This window comes from Ovis aries, chromosome 13, assembly GCF_016772045.2.
Source record: "Ovis aries strain OAR_USU_Benz2616 breed Rambouillet chromosome 13, ARS-UI_Ramb_v3.0, whole genome shotgun sequence".
Classification (NCBI taxonomy): Eukaryota; Metazoa; Chordata; class Mammalia; order Artiodactyla; family Bovidae; genus Ovis; species Ovis aries.
In genome coordinates, this window is record NC_056066.1 from 17,907,851 (window position 1) to 17,926,618 (window position 18,768).

At 41.1% G+C, this 18,768-nt stretch overlaps 1 protein-coding gene across 28 annotated transcripts in view; it reads left to right on the forward strand.

Moving 5' to 3' along the window:
- The window catches only part of PARD3 (par-3 family cell polarity regulator), a 569,666-nt gene that overhangs the window by 86,472 nt on the left and 464,426 nt on the right, over positions 1-18,768 (forward strand). For 27 of the 28 annotated variants that reach the window (XM_027976558.2, XM_027976565.2, XM_027976560.2 and 24 more), the window contains exon 2: positions 3,082-3,183. In XM_027976558.2, the coding sequence (XP_027832359.2) occupies positions 3,082-3,183 (102 nt within the window). Of the gene's footprint in view, positions 1-3,081; positions 3,184-15,195; positions 15,631-18,768 lie in introns of those variants that run through there. The other variant, XM_042230473.1, reaches the window with a different exon arrangement.

Sequence of the window (18,768 nt, forward strand, 5' to 3'; positions counted from 1 at the left end):
CTGAATCTCAGAAATGGACACACCCTGGTCAGGCAGTTGAAGGATGATAAGCCAAGTCTGGAGAATATTTCAAGGAGGAGGGAGTGACCAGCAGTGTCAGATTCTGCTGATAGACCAAGGAAGATGGGTCTTGAGAACTCACTAGCAGCATGGAGGCTGTTGGTGACCTTGATGGACAGTTTTGGCACTTGTGGTGGGGAGGAAGCCTGACTGGCAGGGGGCTATAGGAGAAGAAGAATCTGAGATGACAGACCCTTAAAATATTTTGTTGTCAAGGGGATCAAAGTGTGGTAGCTCAAGGACAAAAGTAGGGTCCATAGAAGATTTCATACAATTATTTTAGCATCTGCAAAAATACAGTATTAACAACTTTTGAGGACTCTGAGTTGACAGCTGAGTGCTATTTTCTATGCTGTTATGGTTTTAAAAAATTAATTTTATTGAAGTATAGTTTATTTACACTGTTGTGTTAATTTCTACTCTACGACTGATTCAGTCATATACATATATACATTCTTTTAAAAAAAATACTCTTTTCCATTATGGTTTATCACAGATACATTGTGCTATATAAGGGGACCTTGCTGTTTATCCATCCGATATGTGCTAGTTTGCATCATACTGTTAACGGTTTTTAGGAACTCTAACAGTAAGGCTAGAGATAGACTTTTAACCTTTCTTGGGATGTTCCAGTCAGGAGAAGCTCTTGGGGAAGAGGATGGCTGAGGAGTCTTGAGGGATGGAAATGGTCAGCCTGCGGGTAAGTGGGTCTCCAAACATTGGGCACAGTGGGGAGGGGTGCCTTTATACAGGACACAGTGCAGGCTGGTAGAGAGGAAATGGTGCAAAGGAGGCGGGACTGTGGTAGGTTCCCCTGTATCAGTTTAAGAGATTGGGACATCTTTAGGAGGGAATTTATTTCCAGGGAGTACCTCCAAATGTTATAGAAAGGCAGTAGATTATGATCTCATGTGGAAAGAGTGAGGAGGGTCAAGAGGCTTTAAGAACGTGTTTTATAAGTTACGTTTTAGGGGTCAGTTTGCATCTGTGTTGGAGCAGGAAATGGCAACCCACTCCAGTATTCTTGCCTGGGAAATTCCATGGACAGAGGAGCCTGGCGGGCTCCATGGGGTTGCAAGCAATCGGACGCAACTGAGCATGCACACATTGCTTTTTGTGTGCATAAAAGTGTTTCAGAAATGAAAGCGGATATTTAAGCTGGTTAGGTCATCCTGCTCGGGGGAAGCAGAGGACAGGGTGGATCAGTGATAAATGGCTGGATATGATGGTAAAGGACCACCTTCTCTTTATTCACCCCCTGGGTTATTCATTCTTCCCCATTTCTCTTGCAGAGTGAATGCCACTTGGGAAGGAAGAGTAGAAGTACAGTTTGTTTCAGGACTTTGTTCTTTAACAGCTGAACAAATCTAGAAATGAAAAATTCTGGAGCCTGGCTGGACAAACAGCAGCGGGTTTCCTAAGAACTCTCTAGGTGATGTGATTAATATAACCAGGGAATTAGCCGAGTAAGGCCCATGTATGAAGGGGATGCCAAGAGAGGGGTGTGTGTGTGTGTGTGTGTGTGTGTGTGTGTGTGTGCGCGCGCGCGCACGTGCTCGTGTGTATTCTAGAAGCTTACTGTCTGTGTTCTGGATGAACAGTTGATTTCAGTACTGAATCTCTTTCTCTTTTTAAATGTTTTGGCTGTGTGGCATCTTAGTTCCCCGGCTGAAAGGGCTGAGTCTTAACCTCTGCACCTCCAGGGAATTCCCTGAATTTCCTTTTAAAGAAGTCCAGATAAATGAGGGTACATGCAGAGCAACTGTGGAGTGTTGGCGTAGTGGTTTCTGTGGTCGTATTTAATAACTTTGAGAACTGGAATCTGAACGGTTTTCTGTGCTGGTTAAAAAGTGACAGGGATTGATAATACATGTTCCATTGTAATGACTGCCTAGGGCTTTGGAGTCCCTGGCTTCGCCCTTGGAAGGTCTGAGTCAGTAGATATGGGGTAGGGTCCATAGTCTGTGTTTTATTAATAACTGTCATTAATCCTGTGCTTCCTCCACCCCAGCCTTTCCTCTCAGAAAGAGCTGTACCTGACATCACTGTTTAAGTTGGTAAAATAGAGTGTTAATGTGAATTGAACTTTTTATTAGTAATTCTGTGCTGTGGATGATTCAGGAGCTAATGGCAAAGGTTATAGTTTAGTGTCTTTTCATTTTTGAATATACAAATGAGAATGATTGTGGAAGTTGAAGAACAGCTATGTTTTTTCCTCACGTCATTTTGGAACTTGGCTTGATGTTATATTCTGTGGTATATATGTTGTGTGTGTCTGTGTGTGTGCATGTGTATATGTGTGCATGCGTAAGTGTGCACACAAACCCAGGCAGCAGTGGGTAACACTTACAGTGAAGTCCTTTGTCTTCCTTCTTGCCCAGCCTCACCCCTCAGGGATAAGTACTAAAATGTTGGTGTGTATATCTGGGGACATTTTTCTGTGCACACATATGAGTGACTGTATGTAATTTTGTCTTTATAAAACAGACTCAAGCATGCACGCTGTTCTGAGCTTGCTTTGTTCACTTGTGGTCTTAACATTCTGCATCAGTATATTTTAGACCTGTTTGTAGTGATTACATAGAGCCACCAAGGCAGACAGCCTCCTTTTCTTCAGATAGGCTGCAACAAGAGTTTTTCAGACACACGGTATGTGTTGCTTGCTTATTAGAATGTCTCAGTAGATTGGATTGGGGAGATTATGAAGTATTTCGTATTGGACCATGGGAAACTCAGCATACTTCAGACGAATTACTATTCTGTGTGCCGTGAGTTGTGCTGGTGTCTGCACAATAGTACTATCACAATAGTACATCAGTGTCTGAGCCAAAGGGATGTACATGCGTGAGTGACCCCATCATAAAAAAGCTAAATGGACTCAAACGTAGGGAGCCACCTGAATTTTCAGTCAAGTGCCGTATTGTTGACGAGGTCAGTTCCTTTTCACGGCCGGAGTTTATCCCGGTTTAAATGGCTGTGCTCCCTTTTGGTGGTGCTGACTTGCTGTATGCTCTCATACAGGATCCAAACTACTGGATACAAGTGCATCGACTAGAACACGGGGATGGAGGAATTCTGGATCTCGACGACATCCTCTGTGATGTGGCAGATGACAAAGACAGGGTGAGTTCAAGTCCAGGGAAGCGGCTCTGGTGCATTTTGTGAAGACTGGGGACGGTGTGGGTGGAGGGGAGCACTTTGCTTTCTGTTTCAGACACTATTTTAAAGAGCGTTTGGGCCACTCATACTGGTTTGCTTATTTTATCATAAGTATCATGAATCTTTGCTTTCCTGAACCCCAGGGACTCAATACTAGGTTTTGGGAATTTTAAAATTGCAGTGTTTAAATGGAAACATTTTAAGAAGTTTCCATGCCATTCCCCCCTTATTTTCGCCAAACGTAACATCTTTCTTGACAACTCAGGCCTGTCATTATGATCACCATCTCTGTTTTGATCCCAGTGGCTGGCATTCCCTGGCTGCGTTCCAGGGTCCTCCCAGTGGGCTTGGCTTCCAGGAAGCCACGCTTTCCTCTGCAGCTCCTCTTCGGGTTCTGTCATACTGCAACGCCATCTTCACTGTCAGCGCTGAAGCCATTTCCTGGACCCACCTCCTGTCTGTCCTCACTGATGGAGGGGGCAGAGGAAAGACTCAGGGTGTTAGGAGCATGACAGGATGCTGGCACAGGAATTCAGATTCCGCCCCTCTCAATCTTCCCCCGCCACCTCCCGCTTCATTTTAGGCAGCTGGTTAAACATATGATTTTATTTCAGTATTTACTTAAGTTTTAAATATAATCACATAAAAACCAAACATTTCAAAAAGTGTGAAGTATTAGAAAGTTAATGAGTGCCATTGATCTTTCCATGCAAACAATCTCTTTTTGCTGAGATAAGCAATACCAATTCTGCAGCTGGCAATATGTATAACGTGATACTCTACCAGAGTTTAAAAATAGGCTTGATCAAGAGATTGCACGTGATACAACTGAAGTAGTGCAGATTCTTGATTGGATGAGGTGCTGACTTGAGCAGGCTGTGGTCATGCCCCTCATGTCTGGCAGTGAGATGATGGGGAGGACTGGCCGCCGCATCCTCACCTGTTCATCACGGCTTGTGGTATAGCTCAGGGTGGGCTCTGCAGTGATGTTACCTCATGGGATCAAGGAAGGTAAATCTCCCAGCGATCACTCCTGTTCCTCCCAGGTGATGGATCACGCCAACCACCAGCCCCTTGCCTCCTGGGCTGTGGGCTGCCGCGTCTTCTTTACACCTGCATTCCCGACAGTTAGCATGGTGCCTGGTGCAGAACCAGTTGATGTCTTATGTGTTTTCTTGAAATCTTAAGGAAAAGGAAAATTTCCAGGTACCAGGTATTGTGTAACGTCAAGGATATTTGATTCACTAGCACCTGCCATAGTGGGGTTTGTCCCCTGCAGCTCCCATGGGCTGGGAGCACATTGTGTTGAAAATACAGAACTTTCCTGCCCACATGTGATTTGCTGCTGTTTCTTCAGGTGTCACTTCTAGTCATGAGGCTCCAGGAGCAAGAGGCTCTCAAGTCCTTTTGCTGCAATCCACATGAAGAGGCCCCTCTTGAGACTCAAATTATAGTCACTTTATTGTGCAGCTCAGCTCCAGAGCTTAGACAACTACAGAGATTTGTGAAGGATTTAAACAGGTGTCCTTTCCCAGTCATAATGCTGCAAAGAGATGAGCTAATGTTGTATTGATCTTTTAATATTTTTTCTTCTGCCTTCCTCTTCCTTCTTTTCTGTTTTTGGTTGTTTTTCTTAAGATAATATGGCTTCTTGTGCAGAAAGAGAAAAATACCAGCAAAGACATAGCTACCCGTGACCCCATTGCTGCCTGAAGCTCATTACTGCTGCTCTTTGAGTGGGCTTTGCTTTTCCGGACACTCTTTTCCTTCAGACACACACACACTGTTTCTCTTAAATAGGAGGGAGTGAGCCTGCCTTTTTGGAGTTGCTTATAAATATATTTCCATGTCTACCGATGGTGGCTTTGCTGACAGAACTGCACAGTGTTCTGTTTTAGGGAGTTTTGTGCTGGTTCTTTCTTCCTGGTTTGGATTCTTGGATTTCTGTGGAGGAGGCCCTGTGGTCCAGGGCGTGTCCCTGCCCACAGCGGCAGTGATGAGCATGCCTGTTTCTCTGCCTGTTTCCCTTCAGTTGAAGTATAGTTAATTTACAATTTTGTGTTAGTTTCAGGTATACAGCAGAGTGATTCAGTTATACTTGTGCATATATTCCTTTCCATTATTGCTTATTACAGGATATTGCAAACTGTTTCTTTTCTGCATTGAGCACAGACGTAGGGTTTCCCCCAAGTTGGTGCCTTTTCACTCTGTGTTTTGACTTTATGTCCAAGTAAAGAGAGGGAGTAAGAATTGGCTCTGAGACTGCCTCCGTGCTGTGTCTTGCCCTGGTGTGTTGTCGGGACCATGGTTGCCATAGGAGCAGGATGATATAGCACCTGGCGAGTTCATGAAGCACCCCCATCAGCATTCACACTCCAGACGCAGTTCACATTCTGAGTTGGTATTGAGACGTAGGTGTTCGGCTATTGGGTTATTGAGACTTATTTTACGGCCCAGTGTATGGTCTTTTTGGTGGGTGTTTGGAGAGAGAGGAGAGAGAGGGAGAGATAAGGAGAGAAAGAGAAGGTGGGGGCAGGGGGAGAGAAAGGAAAAAGAGGGAGAGAGAGAATAAGGCAAACTGTGATCTAAAACAGTTGCCTATTAAAATCATAGGGTACTTAATAAACTGTGTTTTAGATTTTATAATCATTGTTTTGTTTCAAAGTATTTAAATGTGTGTGTGTGTGCATGTGTGTTAGTCACTCAGTTGTGTCCGGATCTTTGTGACCCCGTGGACTGTAGCCCACCAGTCTCCTCTATCCATGGGAGTCCCCAGACAAGAACACTGGAGTAGGTAGCTATTGCCTTCTCTGGGGGATCTTCCCAACCCAGGGCTTGAACCCAGGTCTTCTGCATTTCAGGCACATTCTTTACCATCTGAGCCATAAGAGAAGTCCAGATATGTGTATGTGTAAAATTAATTTCAGTTTTTGAAGGAGCATCTTCATGGACCCACTTTAAGTTGTAGCTCAAAACATATAACTAATCCAGAATCTCAGCACCACACGAGTGTTGTTGGGTGATTGTTGTATTATTTTATGTATTATTTTGAGTTCAAAGAAAAGTATATATTTGAAGTGATAAAGTTATACAGAGTGAGGGATTGTGTGTAGTCAGCTGCATGGCTGTTTTCCGTGGTTCTGAAATTTGATTCTGTATAATCACTTTGGCGTGTTTTCAACTTTTCTTTTGGCAGGTTCTCTGACTAAGAATCTTGACACCTATTTTGCTTTTAGGTTAGAAAAGCAATCTTCTAAATAAATAATACATTTCCTCTTAAAAAAAAAAAGTCCTGTTTTTTGGAACTCCTCTGGGCTCCTGCATTTTATACTCTCCACCCCTCAAGTGAGCCAACTCATTGGAAAGACCCTGATGCTGGGAAGGTTTGAGGGCAGGAGGAGAAGAGGGTGACATGATCCCTGAAACAATGTGCATGAGTTTGCACAAACTCCGGGAGATGGTGAAGGAAAGGGAAGCCTGGTGTGCTGTACTCCATGGGATTGCAAAGAGATGGACCCAACTCAGTAACTGAGCAACAACTCCTCCAGTGCCCCAGGTGCTGTTTTTGCTCCCAAACTGTGAAGACAAGACTTCATTGGCTTGTCCACCTGGCAGTCTCTGTAAAAGGGCAAACTCAGAGATACAGATTTTATACCTGGTCATTGAATTTGTAAAATTATGAAAAAATATTTTTAACAGAAGGAAATTAGGATTGAGAGGAAATAATTGAAATGATCACAGGAAAAAATTGAAGCATCTATTAGCTGTAATTTTAGTCACTATCCTTTAGTTATTAATGTTCAATGCATAGCACTGAGAAGCTTTCATTTAGTGCGTATGCGATTCCAATACCAGGGCTTACCCAAATGTATTCAAAATGGTGTGAGTGTGGGTTGTCTTGGGTTCTTGGAGTAGGTTTGATTTCCTAAGACACAGAATATTCTAGAGTTAGGTTGAGCATGAGGATGTGCCCTATGTGTTCATCTCTTCTGGACAGTGATTCTTCCAGGCAGGGTACAGAGTCAGCCTGTACGTGCTGTTACACCGGTCTGTTTACTCTCAGAGTCTGATTCTCAGTCTTCTCATTGACATCCTGCCAAACTGTGAAGAACCACAGTGGCTTTCACGCGTTCTCTAGCACGGTTGACAGCAGCTGTAACTCGAGCCTTCCTGAGTGGTGCGCTGTTCTGTCTGAATTTCTCCCTGATTTGCTGTCCATTATTCATTATTCACTATCTCTGAGCTTCTCTTAGTTCCCTGTCCCTCCTGGCATCCCCTCTGTAAACTCTAGTAAACTGGGTACATAGATGTCCGGGTAAGAATACTGGGCGTTTACTTCTCCCTGCAAGCTGGCACCTTACACTGACTGAAGGGTGGAAATGGACGTTTCAGGCGGAAGTGATCAGCAGTTAGAGCTGGGAAAGGATGCTTTGTTGGGGAGCAGTCAGCAGGAACAGAGTCTTTTTCTCACTCACAGCATTGTCTTCTCTTAAGTCCTTGGTGTTGAAGGTGATTTAAGATGTGGTATCAAGCATTTCCTCTGTCACACTGGGATGTGGTTTTGTTTTGACCAAGGATGATGTCATGTGGTTCTAGCTTTGTGATGACCTTGGGAAATAGCTTTCGTTTATCCATATCTAGCTCTTTGTAGGAAGAGTTGGATGGGATAGCAATTTCAACTCTTTGAAGAGTTTGTATGTTTAGAATGGGGTCCAGGTTGTCGAAGGGTTGGTTGCTGTGGAGCCAGCTGTCTGCTGCTTGTTGGAAAGAAGCCAGGATTCTCTGGGGGACAGTCTGGCTGGCCAGTGTCCTAATGTAGAAGAATATTGAGAAAAAGAAACTCTTAAAATGTATTGGCATTGTGGACAAGCAACCGTCTCCACTTGTTGGTGGAAGCTAGCACAGAGACATTTGTGGCATAGACAAATAAAACTGCGTTGTTGAACCAAAGCCAAGTGCCCCTCCTGCTGTTGAAGAAAGCTTAAGTAGAGACGTTTTCAAACCAGGGTGCTGAATAATAATAGCAATAATATAATAATAATAATGAAAAGACAACACATGTAATAATTTCCTTTGAAGGATAAGACTTTTGATACATATTTTTAAAAATTATTTTTAGGTAATTTGACCTATTTATTGACTGTGCACCTATTGTGTGTCAGGCGTTGTGCGTCGTGCCATGGTATATTGTTGAACACACAAGTAGATATAGTTCCTGCTTTCTTGGGGCTTAGGATCTGTTACAAGAGTCAGACTTACTGAGAGATAATGATTTTGAGGAAAAGGAACAGTCTTGTGAAATGTGGGATTAAAGTCCCCTGACCATGCTCAGCGGGAAACAATACTTAAAAAAAATGTGAGTGAGCTGGAATTTGGACAGCCAGGTGAGAACAAAGAAGTGTTAGATTTATATTTGAGAAATATTCCTAGCTGAATGTGTCAAGAACGAATGGGTGAACTTCCCTGATGGTCCATTGGTTCAAATTCTGTGCTTCCAAAGCAGCAAGTTATAGGTTCCATCCCTGGGCAGGGAGCTAAGATCCTACAAATCGGGTGGTTTGGCAAAAAATTAAAAAAGGAATGAATGGACAGGAGACATAGTGGACCCAGGGGGGCCAGTTGGTGGGCTTTGAGCGGGATGCGAGATGGGTGGAGGTTGGATCTGGTGGTGAAGTGGGAAGTGGGTAGGTAGGCAGATCTAAGGTAGCTTAATAGGTAAGTTTATTGGTGGGATTATTCCCCAAGGTCGGGAGTGTTGGGGGGGACCCAGGTGGGGGATCAGGATTTAGTCCTGACTTTAGCTGGTTGAGGTGCTCTGGAGGATCAGTTTGGCAGGTGAGTATTTGGAACCAAAGCACAGATAAATGTATGGGTCTGATATAAAATTGTTAAAAAATCAGATTAAAACAGCATTGAAAGTATAGTCTAATTTTAATGAAAATAATTATACACCTTTGAAAGCTTTTAAGGGACCAATTGAAATAGTTATCTCTGAGGGTGGAATAGGTGAATAACTGGAGATTTTGTTACTTTATTTTTTTTAATTTCTCCATAGTTCTCCTTCTGCCTAATCCCAATATGAAGAGAGCATTAGTCAGTTCTAAATTTGGGTTATAATAGGAACATCCTTTTTTTTTTTTTTTTTCTTAAAAAAAACTTGTGTGAATTGGCATAGTGATGATTTAAAGAAATAATTAGAAATAATTTGTATAAATAGACTTCATTTAACTAGATGACTTGATTAATTTCCTCCTAAATGGATTTATTTGAGTTAGGTTCTAAATAAGAAAATATTTAAATTAAATGACTGCAGAGCACCAAATGGCTAATTAATTAACTCGAAGGGATTATTTCCCAACATTTAATTATTTTGTGAGTACTGGTTCACCCACTGCTCATTAGTTTGTGGGTGGGTGGGTCGGGGAGCAAAGGGCCAGGTGTATCCGAGGTGGTGGTGGGTGAGGGGAGTTAGCTGAGGGGGACGGAAGCAGTAGGACCTTTGCTGGTGGGGGCTGCCTGTGGAATCATGGCTGGGCAGCTTTTCTGGGGGAGGCTTTGAGGACTTAGCTTGGCTGGGGCCACCCCGTGAGTCAGGGGGAGTGGGGCTCAGTTATCACTGTTACTGGCAGGCTGGGGCTGGGTTCTCTGGGCTGCTGCATGTTGCTTTTCTGTTGCTTCATCAGCAAGGGGTATCTTGGGGGTGGCTGCTCGGGGGTGGCTGAGAGGCTACAGTGCCCCTGTCTGAATCCTGGCCTGACTTCGTATGACCTATGGCAAATCCTGATTCTTTATGACCTGTGGCAAAGTATTTAATCTCTGTAACCTCAGTTTTCCCATCTCTAAATGGTGAATAGTAATTGTATTACCTTGTAAGTTTGTATTAAGTTTAAACCTGAGAATTTGTGTTAAGATTTTAACATTGTGCTCGGCAAAAATAAGACCCCAGGAAACAGTAATCTGATCATCCTTGATCGCTGTTGCTGCCACCATCTTTGAATTAGGGAAACTAGAAGGAAATGGCAACCCACTCCAGTATTCTTGCCTGGAAAATCCCACGGATGGTGGAACCTGGTAGGCTACAGTGCATGGGGTCACAAAGAGTCGGACACGACTGAGCAACTTCACTCTCACTTTCATTCATTCTTAAATACCACCTTCTAATGATTTAAAAACAAACATATAAGCTGGGCTATCTTAGGTATTTGTTTTATAAAAAGAATTTCTATAGATATTCATTTTCATTTACTTATTTTAGTATTTCTATCAATTTGAAGAAAACTTGGCACAAAATAGATGCTCGGGAATAGTTGAGGGGGAAATAGGTTGTTTTCTAACAAACCAAAAGTCTTGACATCAAAAGCAAAGGCAACAAAAAGCAAAAATAAATGAGTAGGAATGAATCAAATTAAAAAGTTTCTGCTCAGCAAAGGAAGCTACCAATATTAGGAAAATGTAGCCTGCAGAATGGGAAAAAATATTTGGAAACCATTTATCTAATAACTCAAATAACTAAAAAAAGAACACCAAAAACAAAACCCAACTGGGTCATGTAATGGACTGAGGAAATGAATAGATATTTTTCCAAAGAAGCATGCAAAATTACCACCGGGTATGCAAATATGTGCCCAACATGACTGATCATCAGGGGAACAACTCAGAACCACAGCATCAGTTCGCACCTGTCAGAGTGGCTGGTATCAGAAAACAGGAGACGGCAGGCTTTGGTGGGGATGTGGGGTAAAGGGGGACCGAGGCCTTGTTCACTGTTGATGGGAATGTAAACTGGTGCAGCTGCAGGGAAAAACTGCATGTACAATTCTCAAAACATCAAAACTAAAATTACCAAAGGATCCAGTAATCCTTCCTCTGGGTGTTTATGTAAATCAAGTGAAAACACTTGTCTTGAAATGATATCTGCCCTCCCATGTTCATTGGACTATATTATTTACCATTGCCAAGGTATAGAAACAACCCAAGTGTCATCCATGGATGAATGGATAAAAGAGTGTTTACACACACACACACACTCACAGGAATATTATTCAGCCATAAGGAAGAAGAAAATCCCATCATTTGTGACAACGTGGGTGGACCTTAGGGAATTTATGCTGAGTGAAATAAGTCAGAGAAAGACAAATATGTATTGCATGATCTCATTTGTATATAGAAACCAAAAAAAGCCAAACCTGAAGAAGCAGAGATTAAAAGAATGGTGGTGACTAGGGGCTGGAAGTTGGGAGAGAAGGGGTGATGTTGGTTAAAGGGCACACAATTAAGATGAATAAGAACAACATAATGATTAGAGTTAGTAATATTGTATTACATGCTTGAAAGTTGCGACGACAGTAGACTTTAAATGTTCTCACCCAAGAAAGATATGGTAATTATGTGCTGTGATGCAAATGTTACTAATACTCCAGTGGTAATTGTTTTGCAGTATAATCAGTGCGTCAAATCAACACTTTGTACACCTTAAACTTATATAATGTCATATGTCATACATCTCAAGCTGGGGAAGGACGGGAAGGAAGGCCTTGTTTATTGTTTTAAAATATTACTTGGCCAACACCGACAGTTCTCCAGAAAAAACAGCATATCTCAAAACAAGGGCTCCTGAATAAATGCTGTGAAAAGGTATTTTATAACAAATTTCATCTTTTAAAGTATTTTGTGTAGGTTTTCCTTTCTCTCATATCTCAAGTGCAATGTATAAAATTCAACTTTTCATGTATATAGTAAACTGTTATCATCACAAAAAGGAAAAAAAAGGAGGAAGGTTGATGACTGTTGGCTTCTTCCTCATTGATATTTTCTGAATAATTTTGGAGAAGTAATTATAAATAATAAACACGATCATCCCATTCATTCATGCAACTATTAATAAAGGATAGAAATCATGTAGAAAGTAGCAGTTTTTTCCCCTTCCTGGATTGTATAGTAAAGAAGGAGGAAAATAGGAAAAGTGTGGATCATTTGACCCTCTTATAATTCCAAAATAAGTCAACTAATGAAACTGAAGCCTCCTGTGCTACATATGATAGCAGGATAGAGATGTAACTTTGCATCAGCCCTGGGAGTCGGGTATGGCAGTGTCCTTGGTTTGAGAAGTGGGAGAACCAAATATACTTTCTAAACCCGCAGATCTCATTCACTGCCTTGGGATCCTGCCTGGCCTCAGATAACAAACATTTTAATTGCTGGTTGGGGATGGAAAAGAGGCTAGTTTAGCTAGTAAAAATATATTGATTTTTAACTACTATATTTAATTTTGTCAGACTACTTGTATGTAATCTTTTTATATGAATATTCAAATGCTAAGAGTTTTGTCGTGTGTAATTGTACACAATGATTAATATCACAATGATTGATTATTATCACAATTATTGATGCCCCATGTTCCTGTGTAAGACTAAAATTACAGCATATGTTTGAACAAAGGTTAAGCAGACCTTACAGATTCACTCATTCTTCACTCGTTTCATCCTTCTGATGTTCATTCAACAAATGCTTTTCAGTCTCTAATATACTGGAGAAACAGATGGAGGTGCTGAGGGCATGTTGTGGCGTGATGTCCTCTTATCTCACAAAGCTCTCCTTGCAGTGAGAAAAAGAGACTCTGAAGGCAGTGAGTCTGGGCTGTAGTGGAGCATAGGATGGAAGGACAGCTCTCAGGACACAGTTGTGCTGATTTCAGTGAATGAGAAGGAGCCGATGTGGGAACAGCCGGAGGCAGAGGGAACAGCAACCTGAAATGGAAAAAAGGATGCAGGATCTGAAGGGGATGAGTGTGGCTGGGATGCAGTGAGCAGCTGGGAGAGGGGAAATTGTGGGGTTGGAGAGGAAGGGTGGGTACTGAGGACTATATTAAGCTACTAAATTCAATAGAAAGCCATTAAACTGTCAAACTGAGAGGTGACACAGAGGTATAATTTTAGCATATGGATTTGGGAAGAATGCATTCTAGGTGTGAGGAATGAGGGCAAAGAAGATATATTGAGAATGATTTTAGAGTCTTAACTGGAGCAAGGTGGGTATACAGAGGTTCCATTTCATATACGTGGAAGCTGTCACAAGTGGAATAAGGATTCAGGGTTGGGGACAGTCAAGTATTCTTCCTGTTGAGACACTGAACTGATTTTGCAATGCCCGTGAGACATCCAAACAGAGATGTCAAGTAGGTCATTGGACATATAATTCTGAAGCTCAAGGGGAAGATCGTAGTTGGAGATATGAATTTGGAAATAACTACTACATAGAATAGATGGTATTTAAAGGTGTGTGACAAATAGTGTTTCCATGTGGCAAAGTTTGCAATCATTCTAACCTGGTCACCTTTATTGGTTCCTCCAAGAGTGTACACCTTCATCTTATTGCTTGCCTTCACTGTGATGGAAAATACTAGTAACATTTTAATTAGAAATTAGTATTAAAATGTGGAAAAGAAACTCCTTAAATTCTTCTGAGTCAAAACATTTGACTTAGAATAACGAGGTTTAGATATTGGGAAAACAGCTGAGTGTAAAAAGCTATAAAGAGACAGCTCAGGGAGATGACGCCGCAGACACAAGACTGGTAGTATTATTTCTAAGGCATGCACAGAAATTTGTGAATGCTGTAACCATTTGGTCTTAGATGGTCCAGACATGATTGCCTCCTAGGAAAGAGCTTATTTAATGCAATAAAAGCACATAGTTAAAATCAGAAACTCACCTGGAATAGCGGGATCCTATAATCTGTATCCTGTATTTCAGAGTTTTGATAGTCCCTCCATTGGAATGCCCAATAGATTGCTTAATTTCTTATAAAATATTAAGCAACACTTCTTTTTAAGGGGATAGTCAAATGCTGACTGTGCTCAGGCATTTTGTTATTAGCAGTAGTGTGTAGTGTCAGCAGAGATTTCTCAGTTCTAGGAACTTGAGACTGAAACCTAGCTGCGCTTACATTTTCTTTTTTTAATAACAGTATCATTTTCTTTAATTTAGCTCAGATGTGTTTTTTGAGCACCCGTTCCATGCCAGGCAGAACTTGAGATATTGAAGGGAAGAGACAGACGCTTACTTTTCACCATCCGTTGTAAAACAGGAAGATGAAAGTGCTTCTAATCCTATGCGCCATTTCTGACTTTCCCTCTTACAGAGCTGCAGTCTTAAGTAAAGATAATTCTACCTTCATCTGACATAGCAGATGATTGCTTTGTTTAGTATTGTCCCCATTAAAGTTCTTGTACTTGTATGATTTATCAGCTATATATTCTGGTATAATCTAATGTTTGGTTATGTGGTTTTTACGGTTATGTAGTTTCTTTAATGATTGGTATATGTGTGCTTTTAAAAACAATAATGTTACACCACTTATTACAAAAATGAACTTTTAGGATTATGAGCTAAATTTAAAAATATTGCCTTGACTGCACTTTCTTTCAGTCCTTGGGTTAGGCTGTGTGTGTCCCAAAGCATTGAGTTTTGTGGCAGAGTCTAGTATTAACCATGCCAGAAGCATTCACTGTGTCATGAATATTTGTAATTGAGTTCTCTGGTTTTTCATCTTTCATTTTTCTGCCCCCTCCTCCCACTAAAGCTTCATTCAGTTGGACTTGAGACAAGCTGAAGGTATGATGCTGCCTTTGGAAAGGACATAAAACACCCTCCTCTCCTTTCTGGGACAGAGGACAGGTATTCCAGAGTCCTGTTCATTTCTCCTGTGACTCTTTTGTCCTATACTTTTCTGGGTAAAAGTGTTTAAGCATCGGATCGCTTCAGTTCTCATTCATTGGAAGAAGAGCATGTTCAAGGAGTTTAGAAAAACAGTGTTTGCTAATAAGAGGGCTCTGGCTTTGAGGTAGGGGTTGGGGCTCCATCCTGTCCTGGAACCAGCTGTCTGTTTTGGCAAGGAATGAGTTAAAGAGACTTCTTTGAGCCTGCTGTGTTTACTCACACCCTGCTGACTCCTAGGTGTGTTGTTACACCCTGTGTCACTCCTGACAACTACTTCTGGCCTGTTTAACTGGTGGAGGGTGTTTTCATATGGTACAGAGGAAGCCCTGTCCTTGGTCTCCCTGCCCTAAGCAAAGCTCTCGTCTTCCTGGGGGCTTATCTATATGGAAAGGGTTCTTTCTTGTGTTTCCCACCTGTTTCTCATCTGTTGCCCTTTCTAGAGGACTGAGCAAAACACAGGTCTTGTATCTGGGTTTGGGGGATCATTTTTTTTTTTTCTGTAGTTAGTTTTGGAACCTGAGTCACTGTGGATTTTGCCTTCTGATGGACTGAGATGGCAGACAGATTGACAAGGAAACCTGCGAAGAGATATTACTCCTTTTCTGGAATCTCTCGGAAAGATTCAGTGAAGGCCCTGAGGTTTTCAAGGTCATTGAACCTTAAAAGAGCCACTTCAGAAATCAGCAAGAGGAAGGTTGGTACAGAAATTTCTGATTCCTTCTAGTTTCATTTGGGGTTGAAAGTAGTTGAAACTTTTGAGAAAAGCTTTGAACATTTGATTTGAAAATTTAATTTGAAAATCCTTTAAAGGTTTCAAAAACATGGCTACTTTCTGCACCATCTGTCAGTTAATGGGTGTTTATTATTTATGTGTATGTTTGTTCATTTATTACATGGGTTTAAATTATTCACTGTTACAACACAAAGTTGTCATGGTATCAGAAGATTCTGATTCCTAATATGAATTCTTCTTCTAAAAGTTTGTTTCAATGAAGACTCTCACAGTACCAAAACATCTCACTGAAAGGATTAGTTGACTTTTGTGCATAAATGAAATATTACACTGAATACAAATTAATGTTTATGTACTTTCATAGGAATATTGTTCCATAGGACTATGTGGAATTAAACTGAAATTTTAAAAAAGTATGTTTTATATTAAAAAAAATAATTGGAGGCTACTGCTTGGGAATATAAAAAAATGAAAGGAAGCGATTCTGGCTGTGTGCTTTCTTGTTTAGTTTTACTATCTATGTGTTGAGCATGTAACTTAACAGCTGTTAAAATAATACATGTGTGCTGTGTGCTGTGCTGTGCTTAGTCGCTCAGTCGTGTCCAACTCTTTGTGACCCCGTGAACTGTAGTCAGCCAAGCTCCTCTGTCCATGGGGATTCTCCAGGCAAGAATACTGGAGTGGGTTGCCAAGCCCTCCTATAGGGGATCTTTCCAATCCAGGGATCGAACCCAGGTCTCTTGCATTGCAGGCGGATTCTTTGCCGTCTGAGCCACTAGGGAAGCCCAAAATAGCACATAGAATTTAAAAATTAAAGATTCCTCTTCTTAATATTAATATTTCTGGAGCTCCCTTTCAGTTACCAAATAGCAGTAATAATTGATAAAAAGTCAACTAACATCTCACATAGAATGTGATTTTCTTTTTACTTCATTTATTTTTGGACAAGGGCCATGGGTTACGTGTGCCCCCCAGTGGTCTTTTGTAGAATGGTCATTTTTGAGCTCCATTAAGAAGCAGTCACAATATCCACACCACTCCTAGGGGAAGAATTGTGCCTTCAACATTACAGACAAGTTCTTCAGAACAGCTTTCTTCATGTAGTTCAGACCCAGCTCAAATATGTGATATTTATTTGGATACTTTCTGAAGGATGTGTGTTTGGGAACATCTCTCAGTGGTTTGTAGGAGTGGACAGTGAAAACTCATGTTAATATATGGAAACTCATGTTAATATGTATCATCATGTCGACCCTTATTTTGGACCTAACTGCTAATATTGAGTAATTTTAATTTCTTCTTTTTCCCCTTCTTTTCCTTTTTACCACGAAGAACTTTGACATGTCAGATACAAATCAAATCCAAGACCTTCCAAATCACTAACCATTTTCTCTGGCAGAAATCACAGCCATAGTAGATGTTTGTTGACTAGGGATTCTCAACAATCCTGATTTTCTTTTTCAGTTATTTATGCACAGCTCAGTGTAATTTGAATTGCGGACACAGATTAAAACCTGTTTTTAAGAAATTAAACCTTCTACGTAGAGTGTACAGAAAAGAAGATGAGAAATTAATGAGGAAATCAAGGGCGCTGATTCAGATGTCAGAATCTTTTCTCTACGTCCTCGAGGAAGTACAGAGTTGAAAACTCTGCTTGGACTTGAGGGTGGGACCTGTGTGTCGGCATTCTGTGCTTGAGAATTTCAATAGGAGCACCCTGTCTTGTCATTAACGATTCCTCGCATTGTTTGCAGAAGTAGGGTGTTCACCTCCAGTTCTCCGCCACAATCCAATTTGTCTAATTAAATTCTGCTGAGCATTTCTAACTTCCTGCCTGAAACACATTCTAATTGCTTGTAGTTCCAGTGGTGATAATAATAGTGATGGTATTCTGCTCTGGTAAACATGTATTGAAGTGATTACATTCCAACCTGTCGGGGAAAATGAGGGATGAAAAAGACTTAGCTTTTTGGAGGATGCACGGGGATGTCGGCTGTATTGGTGATGAGTTCAGATTCCTATGCCGAGTTTCTGGGTCATCTTGTATGTACAGTTGGTGACACTATTGACCAAGAAAGGCACCTACCCTCCCCCCAAGGAAGACACATCGCCTCCTCAGAGCTTTGTTGAAAGCCAGTGTGTGAAATGTCAGCAGCCGTATAATTTCAGATTCCTGCATTGTTTTGCTTTAGGAAAGGTTTCCATAGGTTTCAAAATCAGGGTTTTATATGCTTTTGGTTGCGGGTGGGGGTGCGGTAGTAATGGTTAAGACAAGAGTGTAATACCTTTGAGACTTGTCAAGGGAATTAAGATCTCATATTAAGTGGAAAAAAACTAAGAAAAGCAGAAATGTTCTATATTGGACAGTTTGCTGGGCTCACAAGGCAAAGCAGTTTAAAGTGTGTGTGGTTGAAAAATCTGTCTCAGCAAAAACACAACCAAGGCTTTTGGAGTAAATGGTCAGAGTTTGTACATCCAGGATCTGTGTGTGGCCCGACATGTGGATTTCAGTCATTTGCTATGACACCATCATTGCCGTCATTCATCTGTATGTCTCTGTCTCTATGCTGACTTACTTCTACATCCTGATTACATAGAAAATTAGCATGTAGACTCAGAAGTCAGCAGAATGACACATTCTGCTTAATGATGAATGACGGAAAAACAAGGAAGCCAACTCAGAAAGTTAGATGGTTTTTTAATTCAACAAGAAGGAACTTTAAGAGCCTTAAGTTATATAGACATGTATTTTATCTGCTAAAGAGCCTTCATTTTTAAGTAGAAGGCAAAGACCTTAGAATAAAGTTGCCTTGGTCTTTTAGGGCCTGAAGGTAATTATTTTGGATCCGTTTATTGGTTATCTTCAGGTACAAAGCAAAGGAAATTGTATGGATTTTGTATCCAAACAAAGAAAATTGTATTATCTATAGTGTGTATGTGAAGATAACATGCTAAGTCTTTTTCCATGTTCTGTTAAGAGTGGCTTGTAGAAGGGTCATAGTTGGTGAAAGTGTAGCTCTGGCTGAATGAAGTTGTCTTCTTATACCAACCATTCCTTAACGATAGACAGTGCCACTACTCATCAGTGAGAGATTGCAG